This window comes from Amphiprion ocellaris, chromosome 10 (genome assembly GCF_022539595.1).
Source record: "Amphiprion ocellaris isolate individual 3 ecotype Okinawa chromosome 10, ASM2253959v1, whole genome shotgun sequence".
Taxonomy (NCBI): Eukaryota; Metazoa; Chordata; class Actinopteri; family Pomacentridae; genus Amphiprion; species Amphiprion ocellaris.
In genome coordinates this window covers 29,111,518-29,125,808 of record NC_072775.1, presented here as the reverse complement: position 1 = coordinate 29,125,808, position 14,291 = coordinate 29,111,518, and the positions used below count along the sequence as shown (strand labels likewise).

General features: G+C 41.2%; 1 protein-coding gene across 3 annotated transcripts in view; it reads left to right on the top strand.

Annotated features, from left to right (window-relative positions):
- Positions 1–14,291, top strand: part of cadm3 (cell adhesion molecule 3) — a 124,866-nt gene that overhangs the window by 68,080 nt on the left and 42,495 nt on the right. For all 3 annotated transcript variants that reach the window (XM_055014008.1, XM_055014009.1, XM_023279321.3), the window contains exons 4-5: positions 1,121–1,273; positions 8,165–8,302. In XM_055014008.1, coding sequence (XP_054869983.1) covers positions 1,121–1,273; positions 8,165–8,302 — 291 coding nt within the window. The remainder of the gene's footprint in view (positions 1–1,120; positions 1,274–8,164; positions 8,303–14,291) is intronic.

The window sequence follows — 14,291 nt, the reverse complement described above, 5'->3', positions numbered from 1 at the left end:
CCAAAACCTGCCGGCAGGTTTGAAAGGCACATTGTCTTTTAAAATTTTCCAAAATTAATCCGTTTATAAGAGCAAGAAACTGTAAAAATAGAGGGAATAATAGGATTTTCAACTTTCCAACAGTCCTCGATTGTCGAATTATTTATTTATAATATGCCTTTCGGTTGGGAAGCTTTACCAAATCTACCCTTAAACCCCTGGTTTTCATCACTTTATTCTACATGTCTCATTAAAGAGTTTAATCTAACCAGATTCTGCTAAAAAACAAAAATTCTGCACTCCTTAATATGACCAAAAACTCATGACTGACTCAGCTGTGATCAACAATCACATAGTAAAAATTCGTGGATTTTTCGGCTGAACCGCAGGCTGTGTTTTGACAGAGCAGATAGGAGGCAAGTATACAGGCTGTTTAAAAGTAGCAAAATATTAATAGAATGTAAAGAAACCTTTTTTCCAACAGTAGACATAACACATGTGGACACAAAAGGTTGTACATAATCTGTCAATTTTTTTTTTTCAAAAATAATTAACCCCCTCCTTTTTTTAATGGTCTTTGGCATTACAACTGTTATGCTGCACAAAATTACACCATTTACCAAATCAAGAAAGTGTAAAAACAGAAAAAAATGTTAGATTTTCCACTTTCTGTCAGCCCTTTGACGTGTGATGTGTAGTGCCTTCGTGAAAATTTACCAAATCTAAGTGAGATTTTATCAAAATCACTTTTTTTCCCCCACATGTCTCGTTTAAAAGTTGTACCAAAAATAAAACATTTGCCAGATCCATCAAAAAGAAAAATATGGGACAATTATGGAAACAAATACATCTATAGTATGTAGAGCCACCATTTTTTCCAGTGTTGGTGACACCTGTGGGCCATTTTGTAAAATAAGTAATCAAATAAATTCAGCTTGCATTTTTTCTTTTCTTTTTTTTTTTCATAATTTAGGGCACTATATTTTTTAGGTCTCTCTACTTCCAGTCATGGTTGTGCTGTTTCTATAGGACTGCTGCTTGGAGTTCAGAGGGTTAAAGAGAAATACAACTGAAATCTCCTCAAACAGTTCATAAAGCACATGTCTAATTTCTGATATCTTGTTCCTCTTTGTGCTTCCAGCGCTGAGAGATAACCGCATCCAGCTGCACCGCTCGACACCGACCGAGCTCTCCATCACCATCGCCGACGTGCAGCTGTCCGACGAGGGCGAGTACACCTGCTCCATCTTCACCATGCCGGTCCGCACCGCCCGAGCCACCGTCACCGTGCTAGGTGGGTCACAGAACTTCACGTATACACCCAGCGTATGCACGAACTTATCACATACTGTGCATACTGTGGTGAAAATCTGTCATGTTGCTGTTTCTACAAACAGAGGTTGCAACTTTTCCAGACCTTAAAATAAAACCCTGGTGTGTATCCAGCTGTCAAGCATATTTTTGTCGTAACTCATGCAGAAAAATATCTGAGTTGTATGTGTCAGTGTGGATTAAGTACATTTTAAGTGAAGGAGGATACGTTGATAAAAAAAAAAAAAAAAACGTAAGATAGAAAAGAAACTCTTTTTGCTCATTTTTCAATTTTAGTCGACTCCCTTCAGTGTAAGTGTAACCTTTCTGCCTCCTGTCTGTCCTTGACGGAGGATTCCTCTGTGAGGTCCATTCAGAGGTCTCTTTTTATTTTTCTGTCTCACGTAGGCTTTTTCTGAAAACATTTCTTTGTGCTTGCTGAGGTCTCACAGCTAATATGACATTCCTGCCTTCCTTCTGTGCATGCCATCCTTTGAGACTGATTGACATCTGTGCAAATCAGCTTGACTTCAGTCTATCTTAATTTCTCTCTTAAACTTGTAGGATTGTGACAGATTTAAATGGATGATTTGAAGCTCTGGCACCGTTTCTTATTTTCGCTCCTCAGTTGTCATGTTTTTTATACCCTTCTTACAAAGACTGCTTTTCTCCACCGGCCACTTTCTGACTGCTCGTGGAAAGTGTAGTCCCATTAGATTATGGAATAAGTTAACTTGTCTAACTATGGAAAAGTGTCTTGAGTTCACCTTGATATACCGCTGTGGTACTGTGTTAGCCTGACCTACCCCGCAGAGTTTACCCTCTCTCAGAGCTAAATGAAGTCTGACCCTGTGGATGTCCATTGGAAGTGTGACTTGTGAGGAAAAGTTGCTTGCTGGCGTGAAGCAAAGTATCGATGCTGCAGCAATTTAGTGCTGAGCCTCCATAAAGTTAGGGGACTTGTGAAAGACAGATTTAAGAAGAATGTCTGCAAACAAAGACTCAGTAAATCAGTAAAGACGGACAGTTTTCTGACTTTTAGTCCCTTTAGATAAGGCTGCAAAAGCATCAAAGCCTACATTGCCCAGAATGCAGCTCCATTGCATGTTTTCATTCACACATTAAATGGTCTTTATCATCGCAGATCATTCCCATATGTACAGGCCAAGAGGGACCTCCTCCACCTTCTAATAGGCTATTTGCATTATTATGACATTTAATTAGTTGTGGAGCCACGATTTAGCTCTTGCACAGAGGAACAAAAGTCCACATTTTGAGGTTGAAGGAGCCGATAATGATGTAAGTCAGCAACCTTTCACCTCACCAGGAGACTGGGGTTCAAGTCATTGACCATAATTATAGTTTTATTCTTTAACCTAAGTCTCGTTATGACTTTTACCCTTACTCACTGTTTTTCACTTGGTTTCTGGTTAGGTTTAGACACACTACTTGCTTAGGTTTAGAAAAGGACTATAGTTTGGATTAAAATGCACTTTGTAACTGCGTTTACTCAAGATGGGCAGAATATCTTCCTCACTTTGGAGGAAAACTTCCAATTTCACACATAAAGATCAGATTATTCGTCATGAGGAGTACAGAATCTAATCTAACACCTGATTTGGACGTTATCAACCCATTAAATGGTTGTTATCAGCGTAGATATTTCCCACAGATATGTGCCAGGAGGGAAATCCTCCACCTTTTAGGAGGCCCAACAGGGGTGTCATCACCCGGTTTTGTGGAGCTCCAATATCTTCAAATTTAGTTTATATGGAGGCACAATTTTGCATCCAAAAAGAGGAGCAAAAATCAACATTTGGAAGTCAGAGTGGCTGGTGGAGCTGTAAGTCAGCAGAGTTTTACCTCAGGAGGATACTGGAGATCAAGTTCATAAAAGACCATAATTGTACTTTCATTTTCTTTAACTTTAATGTTTTTTTTTTTTACTTTTACTTACACTCAGTGTTTTTCACTCATTGTTCACTCAGTGATTAGTTGAGTTTAGGCACCATAACTACTTGGTTAGGTTTTGAAAAGGACCAAGGTTCTTGTTCAAATGCATGCTGTTACTATGTTTGAGGATTTAACAAAGGTAGAGCTGTAATTTTCATCTACAAAGACGAACAAAAGTCCACATTTGGAGGTTGGAGGTGCTAGTGTGACTGTAAGTCAGCAGAGTGTCACCTCACTAGGAGACACGAGTTCCCACACAAACCATAAATATAGTTAGATTTTTTTTCACTTCCACTCACTGTTTTTTATTTTGTGTTCATTCGCTGACTGGTTAGGGACCAAAACTACTTAGTTAAGATAAGAAACCTGCCTTGATTTGAGTTGAAATGCCTCCTGTCACTATGCTTACAAGTTTTAGAGCTTCATTTTGTGCGTTTTCATGGTGGCGGCTCTACTGGAGCTTTTACATACACTTACTGAAACAACCACAAGAGGATGGCAACATAATTAAGGTTACTTTGTGTTTGTCAATTATCAGAATTGATGATAATATCCTTAATGAACCCACTTTACTGTTAGGTAAAGATCTGCAACAGCTGATGACGCTGGATGTTTCATTAGCTCCTCTACTTGACGAATAATCTGATCCTTATTTGCAGAACTGATCATCTTCCTACCAAATAAAGGTGTTATTCTGCCAATCTGCAGTAACCCTGGAGGAAGTGAAAAGCCTCCAAAAATATTACACTAAAACTATCCCTTTTAAGAGCGTGCTGGACTGAGATGACAGAACCCCGTAAGCTTCCCTTTAATGCCTTCATCCGCTTTGATCCAGATCCTTGCTTATACTGTTAACCTTTGTGTCAGGTTATGACCTCATATAATTCTTGTGTTGAGATAAACCAGCTCCACTCATCTTCCCTGACATGGCTCTTATTACCTACGTGTGATGCTTCCTTGCAACCTGCAATAAATTGCGGTCATCCTATCAGCTGAGAGTAGGCCTGTTTATTGATTGGATATCGGGCTAATCAGCTTTGGTCCCCCACAAATGGTCATTCGGGTATAGATTTTTATTAGTCGAGTTGTTATTGTTGCTGAGCGTCAGCCTATTCTGGCTGCATTACACGGTTTTACTTGAAGACGAGAACAAAGAGATGTGCTTGGCAATACTGTAATACATCAACTAATGTCTATGCAAGCACAATGGAGACCTACTGTACCTACATGGAAAAGACAGCTGGTCTGATATTCCCCAGAGACTATGGTGGGCTAATTATGCAGCCAACACTTCAGGGCATCCAATTCCACTTTTTAACTGGTGTATAATGAAACTGAGTCATTGTTTGTGCCAGTCAGCAAAAATCAGCATCAAAGTGTATTAAAAAAACAAGCTTTCATCACTTATTATTTTATTGTCTTCTTATATGGACACAAAAATGGGTTTTTACTGTAAGTCATGTTATTGAGGAGGTTTTTAACAGCATTTGCCATTTCGTCCCCGAGCCTTTTCTAATTCAATACATCATAATTTGCCAACAAATTCTTGGATGGAAATCCAAGCTGCAGAGGGTTTCTGCCTAATTGTCTTGGAAAATGCATTTAGTGGGAAACGGAGATGCTAAAGTTGAGATATTTAGGGTGGGGCGATGCGGCTTATGTTTATGCGGCTGTTCTGGAGCCGAAAGGCCAAAAGGATTGCTCCCAGAATTTGGGATTATTCAATCAGTAGCATCAGTTTGTTGATATTTTGTCAGATGTTTTTGAGCAGCGCTGGAAAACACATTGAGAAGAATGAAACGTGGACAACAGGAGGAGCAGTAAATGTTAAAATGCTGTTTGTGCATGTCAGACACAGGTGAAGGCGGGTCTACGTCAGCTCCATGAATTTACACCAGTGTGAGCGTCACTCTTGGATATTTCTTCCAATTTTGCAGTAGTTGTGATTCAAGCATTTTTTTTATGTGCTGTAATTGACGGCTGTGACACTGTATTCTGCCTTCGATAAATATTTCATGACCCCTGAGAGCGAGCCAGCGCATTAAAAATGTATGGTAAAATGTTTAAAACGCACTGACTCCTATGGGGAAATCTGGCAAAGATATCGAGTTTTGGCAGTGTTTATGTATGTGTGTGTGTGTGTTTTACGCCTGTTTTGACGTGCAAGTTTTGACAGCCAAACATGCGATCGCACAACTGCTGAGTGTGGTCAGTTTTTTTAAATGGCTGAAAGTGAAACGTGGTCGTGCACACACCTCGGCCGTGTCCTGAGCTAAGCAGAGAATAATTTATAATGGCTTCATTCTCCTTTATTCTTCTTGTAGAGAAAAGGGTCTCGACAGGGCTTCTCCCGCCAATTCTATATGTGCAGTATTATTCCCTCATTAATATTCAATGCTACTTTGCTGCCAGAGAACTTCCGCACACGGCGCACTACATCAAATAGTGCTACATTAAAAATTGACCACGTTTTTCTTCTTTCTTTTTTTTTTGATGTATACCTTGGTTGGTTCACAGCACTTTTTATTGGTGCTTGCATTTGTCCATCTGCAGTGGTATTGACTACATAACAGGAACATCTTTTAATATAGACAGCATTAGAACCATGAAAACCCGTGTGTCGCTTTATTTTTGACCTCTTGTCAGTTTAAGTAAAAATGATTTCCCTTCATGCTTGGGTTTCTTATCCATCCACCTTCAACTTCTTGTCTAAACCTCCCTGCTTCTCCTCTTTCTCCATCACTTTCTCTTTCCTGCCTTAATGCATGAGACAGCAGTTTTGTGGTAGATGGCGAAGTGAATGTTCATTATTTTCAAACTCAGAATGACAGTAAACTCCGCCAACACTTGGGAAGGAAAAATGTCGCCCACAACGGCTCCAGATGGAGTATGGCAAGTTTAGAAAATGTTTCCCCCGCTTCTTGCCTGGTGAGGACAAAGTGAATTGCTGAAATATTTGGCAGGGAGGATGTAGTAGATTCCTTTTCTTGCTTGTGTTGTTTTTGCTTCAAGTTAGAACAGTAATTAAGCTGGGAAAAAAAAGTGTGTTATTTTAAGCTGCCGGAATCTGGAAGAACACCTCTGGGAGAAGAAAGATGAAATTTTGGTTTGGCAGATGGGTATTTGACTTTGGCTTGAGGTTTTTTTTGAACCTGACCTTTGGCTCGTGTCGTCCTTCTGTCTGTCAGTCGTTCCTCTAAACTGTTACCATATTTCCCCTCCTCTAAAACCAATCAGCCTCACCTAGCCATTCTTGGCTTTGACATAATGAATTCTGGGAGTCGTATTTAATAATTTCTGTAAAATATAATTTACTTGACATTTTGAACTGACCTGCAGTACAGAGAATGAAGAGTCACACAATGCTGTTTAGCAGACTGACTTGAATTGTAGAAATGCCAAGACTGTCAGAAGTAATGCAGAACCCATACTGCTGGTTTTAGACCTATAACGCATTATTAGTACGATTATTATCACTGCATTAATTGCATTTCCACAGTCATCTCAGTAGACAGCCACTGAGCCATTTGGGGCTTCGCTGCAAATGCTGGAATGCTTAATATGTGTGCCACGAGTGTTGTTGGAATGTTAATGAAGGATTTCATCATTTTCTTTGGGGAATGTTTTTGTCTCCATATGCAGCCTCTGTGAGCTTCAGTCGCGTTTTGAAGTCTCGTGGCAGCATTTCAGATTTGTCACGAGGCTGAATTGCACTGCGGAGTCCAACCTTTCTGCAATACACAGAAAAACACAGACAGTAAGAATTCTACTGTATGTTATCGTGCTATTTTGCAGCCACTCGAGACGTTTGGCGCTAATTTCAAAAACCCCACCATTAGACAGCACCAATAAACGTGCTCGAAACAAGGAGAGTTCTTGTTCGGCAGCACAAAGACATTTGTATCTACATCCATTCGACTCCATGCAAGGATGGATAGGGCTTCATGCTGATGGACTGGGTCCAGTGCCAGATCTATAGAGAGCAGTTTCATTCTAAATGCTGTTTTAAAATTCAGCGTTTCTGCTATCACTTACATTCATTTAGTCACAGCAGGCAGCTGATTGAGTTGAGTTATGGTGTCAGGCTACCTTGCGTAAGAATGATTTCCAGTAGCTGAATAGAGAAGTCTTGATTATTAGCCACTTTACTGCATTCAGATTTCTTTCTCTATTCAAAACCCAGAGATATTAGCTCACCATCACATATGATAAAAAAATGAATAAATCTTCTCACTGAGGAGCTGGAAGCTGAGAATGTTTGGCATTTTTTTTAGGTAAAAGGAGGCTGTGAACAGGGTGTAAACAGTGCTCCAGTGTTAAATGCAGATGCCCGGTCATCCAAGCCAGCCTCCTCGCTAAGAGGTTTAACTGCGCTGTAACAACATTAAGTTACATCCGCCTTTCCTTCTGAGACTGAAACAGTCATTATCTGCGTGGCCTTAATTGGTCGCTTGTCAGCAAAACAGAGAAATATTCCAGCGCTGCAGCCACGACAAGCACTCAGAACACAGACAGCAGTTTTGATGCTTCTTCTGGAAGGTCGTTTGAGTTGCTCTGCAGCATCTATGAACCATTTTGGGTGCAAATCATTTCAAGCTTGCATCATTATTTTCCCTCCTGGCTGGTTTCCATGGAGAGTTGACCAAATAAATCTGAGCTACTCTTTGATATTGAGGTGCTGGATCACATTCCGCTGTTGATCTTTATCACACACACCCCACCACCACCACCACCACCACCACCACCACCACCAACGCGCAACGTTAGCAAACATGTGCAGCACTTGATAGAAGCTCAGCCATTGGCCTTCCTTTTTTATCCTTTTTCTGGCAAAAGGTGAGCCCTGCAGTATAGAAGTTTTTTTCTCTCTCGGCATCTCGGCAAACTCTCTAACTCTTTGTGCCTCTCCGGCTCTCTCTAGGTGTGCCCGGTAAACCTCAGATCTCGGGCTTTGAGAATGCAGTGCCAGAGGGGGACAAAGTCACCCTGACCTGCACCAGCACCGGCAGCAAACCTCCCGCCAGGCTGCGCTGGTACAGAGGAGACGAGGAACTGGAAGGTGAGAGTGTGTGTGTGTGTGGGGGTGCTTTTTGTGTTCGTGTGGGTCTAAATGTGTATTGTGATGTCAGAAAATTGCGTGTTAGCTTCGTGTCTTGTTAAGGGAGGGTGTGGTCATATGTATGTGTGTATGTAAGCAACTGGAAGGATGTTGTGTAGGAATGAGCGCATGTAGGTGGGATGCAACTGTGCATGGGCATCTTCAATATTGTTGCACATATGCCTCATAAATGAGCTTTTGTGTGTTCCTCATCGTGCTGTGTGCGTCCTTGCCACTTCGCCTGCTGTCTCTCTATGAGTCCTGAACCCGTGTCTCAATATATGTGTGTGCAAGTGCGACAACATGCTGTTTGTGTGTGTGTGTGTGTGTGAGTGCAGAAACCTGCTGCGAGTGTGTTTGTACCTTTTTCTCCCCTCATTCCTTCATGTCCCCTATTCCTGTAAAATTTATTCTGCACTGTGCATGTATCTAGAAAACTGTGTTTGCTTTTATTATATGTTTGTGTGTGTGGAGTTTATTTGTGCAAGTTTCCTTTGGTGTCTGTTGAGCTGCTACATATCTGCAAACCCGCGGAGTGACACAACACAGAGCGAGAGATAGCGTGGGTCGGATCTAGCCGGGGATAACGACAGAATCCAGCAATAAAAGGCAGGGCGGAGGAGAGGATGAAGGGATGAGGTTGAACAGAGAAGCAGAGATGTGGAGAGCTTTGCATGAGGTCAGGCTCGCCGGGCTTTTTGTTGCAGATAAACGGGAGAAAACGAGCAGAAGGGAAGAGAAAGGGAGAAGGCAGCAGAGAACACAGAGAGGATGTCATGAGAAGACAAATTAACTGGCTTTCTTCTCGGAGATAAACAGAAAAATCAAGGAGACGATTGGCAGCGTCTGACTCGGAACCAGTGGTATTGGCAGTGGTGGCGTTTCTCCAAGTTACAACCGTTTGTCCTGTAAACCTCCCCCGCTTCAGTCAGAGGTTTTTTTCTGTTTTGCTCGACCAAGCAGGACAAGCATGTTGAAGGTGTTGTTCCTGTCGCCCTTTTGCTCCCTCCACCATCTGCCCTGTGAGCTTTGAGCCCTGGTGCTGCTGACAGAACAGCGCCCTCTGCCTGTCGGCTTCCCCGCAGACGTCCCACCAACTCCTGCTTTACATAAACTGCGAATCTCCGTTACAGCTGGCTTTTCTGCAGTAATTACACTAATATAATATGATGACATAATAAGATAAAGATTTATCGATGTTTACAAATGCTACACTCAGGCTTTGAGATGCAAAAAAATGCCCATCTTCTGTCCTGATGCCATGGCAGCGTTAGTGTTTGCTATAATTATGGATTGAAATGAATCAAAAGAATGGACTCCAGCTAAAAAGAGAAGGAGGAATGGGAGAGCTGCCCGCTGGAGGACAGATTATCTGGTCCTTTTGTTACAGCTGAACTAAAAACAGGAGACTGAGAGAAAGGAGAGGAGATTGTTGCCTTTTAGAGCCACTGGATTTCTGTTTAAAGGGTCACTTCACCCGAAACACGAAAAGATACGTTATTGCATCCAGCCATGCTGATGGTTTTTGCCATTATTCGCCCAGGTATCTGCGCTCGAATACAATGGAGGTGAATGTAATTTTGTTTGCAGCGCTCACAGCATTCAAAAGTTTTTTTTTATTAAAAATTCAACATCAACACGTCTCTTCAGAAACTATGTTTGGGTTTCTCTGCAGGCCGTCGACCCCGCTGCAGAGCTTTCATCTGAACTACCTCATCTGAAGAAATAGTCGTATCCCAAGGCATTATATTTCTATTGGACATATCCACGCTGCATGATTTACATCCACAGCACAGTTAATGCCATTGCAGAGAGCAGCGTGCCCCTTACGTGGCAAGGTGGAGAGTAAAACTGTGGTGGCTGGAGAGTTTGATAGATGTGCAGCACGTCAGCTCTGTCTCCCAACACTTCCTATAGGCTACAAGTGAACTGCATTCTCAATTATGTGTTGAAGGAAACAGATTTTCTACCAAATTGCATTTCTTTATCATGAATATGTTTCAAATCACCATATCTTTTCCATTTATTTTACTGCTTCACTGTGTTCATTCTCAGCCAACCAATCACATATTAGATGGGGTGGGACTTGTCACATTGGTAACCCAGAAAATGGACGAAAGGCTTCAAATATGATGTATTATAACCCAGAATATGATATTTCCTTAAACTTAACCATGTAGTTGTGGTGCATAAACTTACGCAAGCTTCTAACATGTACAGTTATTGTTGTAAAAGTGAAAACATGACATTTCCCTAAACTTAACAATGTAGTTTCAGTGCATAAACTGAACCAAACAGTGAGTGAAAACTGACAGAAAGCAAAGCTTCATTCTAAAAATAATGGTCCAAGATGGGACAGGAACTACAGTCTCATGGATGAAACAGATTTATGCCTCCAGCATACCTTCTTTTACTGACCTTGTGGCTATTTCCTATAACAGTCAGCTTCTGGTGAGAAAATCCATTTCTTTCAAAACCAAATTACATTTCCTAAAAAATGTAAATTAGAATGTTGTACAGGAATGTAAATTTCAGGGGACAGGTTTGAGCAGAGTTTGTCACAGACCTCCAATTAGTGGTTGCTTTTTCTCCCCCGTCATTCACAATCTTTCTCCAACCTTAACTGTGGTTAACCATGATTTAAAGGGCTACTCCAGCAAATTAGTGCTGCAAATCCATTAAGTTATCAGACAGATTTAATAAAGTAAAAAACTGAAGCATCAAAGGCCCTGATGTTTAGATTCATAGCTTGTGATTTGGCAGTGAGGGGACATTTTTTCCACATTTTAATGATGTAAAACTGTGAGGCAATTTGCGTAATCTCCCAATGCTGTCATTTAAGGTAATTAGTAAAAACACACAAAAAAGGTCAGATCTCACTGCTTTTTTTTGTACGTAGACCACAGTAGATCAGGTCCAGATCACAACCGCTATATATAATTTTACTTTTTTTTTGCATTTTCACTGATAAAATGAAGGTTTCACAGGCCGTACCAGTCCATATATAGTAGTTTTTGATCTGGACCTGGTCTAATGTGATCTAGATGCAAAAAAGGAGTGAAATCTCCCTGTTTTTCAATTTCATAAATAAAATTAAGGTTTCACAAAACAGAGACTGTGTTTTAAAGACTCCTTAGCCTTTCTGAGACATTCCAGTTCAGCTTTGACTGGTCCATATGTAGCGTTTTTTGATCTAACCCTTGTCTAATGTGGTCTACATGCAAAAAGAAAAATTTTCTTGCATTTTCACCAATATAATGAAAGTCTCACAAAGTTGAAAGTGGGTTTCAGACAGCATTAAGGCTGTACCTAAAATATCCAACACTTCATCAAAACATGGAAAAAAAACAGAGATTTGACTGCTGGGTTTCCCTTGAATTTTCTCCAAATTGTCAAATTGGAAGCTGTAAATTGAGAAGCAACTTCAGTTTAGTCCCTGGTGTTGGTTAATTTCTAACATCCTTCTCCTCCTATAATAGAACTGGACAGTGTTTCTCATTAGAGCTTTTTTTTTCATACCTCTGGAACTTCAGGGTCACAAGCGTCTTCTTATCCCCCATCGACATAACTCTGATGGCATCATTCAGCTTATTTTCTTCCCCCTGAGGACATCATCAGGGTCGTGACTGGTAAATTAAATATCACATATAAAATTAGCAGAGTCGTCCATAGCTAATAGATCATAATCGGAAAGGAGAAATGGCGATGGACGGAGGGAGATTTGAAGGAGATCAACTCGACGTGAATGATGGCGTGTTTGGGGCCTTGCCCGGCCGTCCTGACATTGCACCACAACAATCTGTCATTTCTGCAGTGACACACACACACACACACACACACACACACACACACACACACACACACACACACACACACGTACACGCTGGCAATAGGCAGATGATAATCATGCACGTACACTGCGCTCATCTCCTGCTAGATTGCGGAAGAGCACCGCAGGTCAGTGTGTTATTATTATTACAGCTTCTCATTCATGCGGTTGCAGCTCCGTGCGTGTGTGTGGATGCTGGAAAGACAAACCCGTAGACGGCTGCTGCTCGCTGACAGCTTCACTGACAGTAAAAGGAAAGAGGGAAGGGAAGGAGGGCGACACAGATGCAGAGAGAGAGAGGGAGAGGGAGAGAGAGAAAGACGCCTTGTATCAAGAAAAGTGACAGTGAAGGGCTGCCGAGAAAACAGAGAACAGAGAATGAATGAACGTGTGTGTGTGTGTGTGTGTGTGTGTGTGTGTGTGTGTGTGTGTGTGTGTGTGTGTGTGTGTGCGTTTGTATTTATATCTCGATGGGGTCCACAACCTGACAAATCACTCACGCCGTGGGGTCCAATTTTTCCCGTGGGGCCCAAAACCGGGGCCCCACAGGCACAAGCATTGCAATCAATAGAAAATGGCCTCCTGACATGCCTGGTGCAATTTTCTTGAAAAAAAAAAATGGACCCCATGGAGTCTGACTTCACACAAAGTGTGTGTCGGACAGCGTCCCCAGTGGTCATTGGTGGGTACTGCAGTGTGTAAATTTGCATCCGTGGGGTCCATTAACGGAGAGTGTGTGTAAGTGTGTGTGACAAAAAAATTCATATTTCATACAGATTTATGCATTTTCAAGTGATTAAACTCGAATGTTATTGAATTACTTTGCCTAAAATCAATTCAGGAATCAATTTAATCACTATAGCATCCTGTCATAGCAGTCAATTCGTTTTATTTGCAGTATGTATATGTAAATATAAATACATATTTTCATATAAATATTGTCATAGTGATTTTAGGATCTTCTCACTATCCAATGTTAGGATGGTTGTTGTGCTGTTCCACTGCAATGTGTTCGGTCAGAAACACGAGGAGATGCCACTGTAGTTTGACGTCTTTATTGAGCACTGCCTCACATATAACACATTCCATGCATATTCTGTGCAGCTCTGTATCTCCCACAGCTTCAGTCTCCTCTCCACTACAGTCAGATACACTACCAATAGCCGTAACATCCTATTGGCTGTTGGCTGAGGTGACATGAGGGGTGAGCATGTCACTCACATGGGAGAGAGGATGCAACCTGGCTCACAAGAACTGCAATGAATCCTTTTTACAAATATAATGAATGTACTAGTTAAAGGCAAACTGTGAATGTCATACCTCAAGAAAGTCCTGAGGGAATTTCTTCACATTTATGCCACACCTCAAGAATTTAAACATCCACTTAGACTTGGACATTAACTGATTCGATTTTGAAGGTCAAAGGTCAAATGATGTCAAAACATGTTTTTGTCTATGACTCAAGAATTCACATTAATTATGACAAAGCGTTAAACAAAACCAACTGAGATAAAATTATTAAGTGATGACATGTATCCAAGGTATAACACTGAAGGTCAAAGGTCAGGCTCATTCCTAATAGTCAGATATTTCAAGAAAGGCTTGAGAGAATTCTTTCAAATTTGGCATAAATGTTGACATAGACTCAAGGATGAACTGAGTAGATTTTGATGGTCAAAGGTCAAGGTCACTGTGACCTAACAAAACATGTTTTTGGCTTTGTTTTATGAGATCACGTCAAATTAATTTGTTAATGATGACAAAACACACAAATGTCTGAAAGATTAAAGGTCAACAACAGAACACTGTCTCACAAAAATGCTATTTATGTCAGTTTATGGCCAACATCTCTCATGTTCCTATATCAGTTGACATGAGTGATGTCTATTTCTAAGCCTGTTGTCCTGTCTAATGCCTGATCTTCAGCTGACAGTGCCTGCTAACGTGCTCCTGACACACCTGCAGCTCATCCTCACTAACTGCCACTCCCAACACCTGCAGTTTAAAGACCAATCTCTCCCTCCGCTCTCCACCAGTTTATTGTAAATCCACTCATGCTATCTGTTCAGTTTCTTTTCCTCGTGTGTTTCTTTCTGCTTGTAGCCCTGCTATTACCTCCAG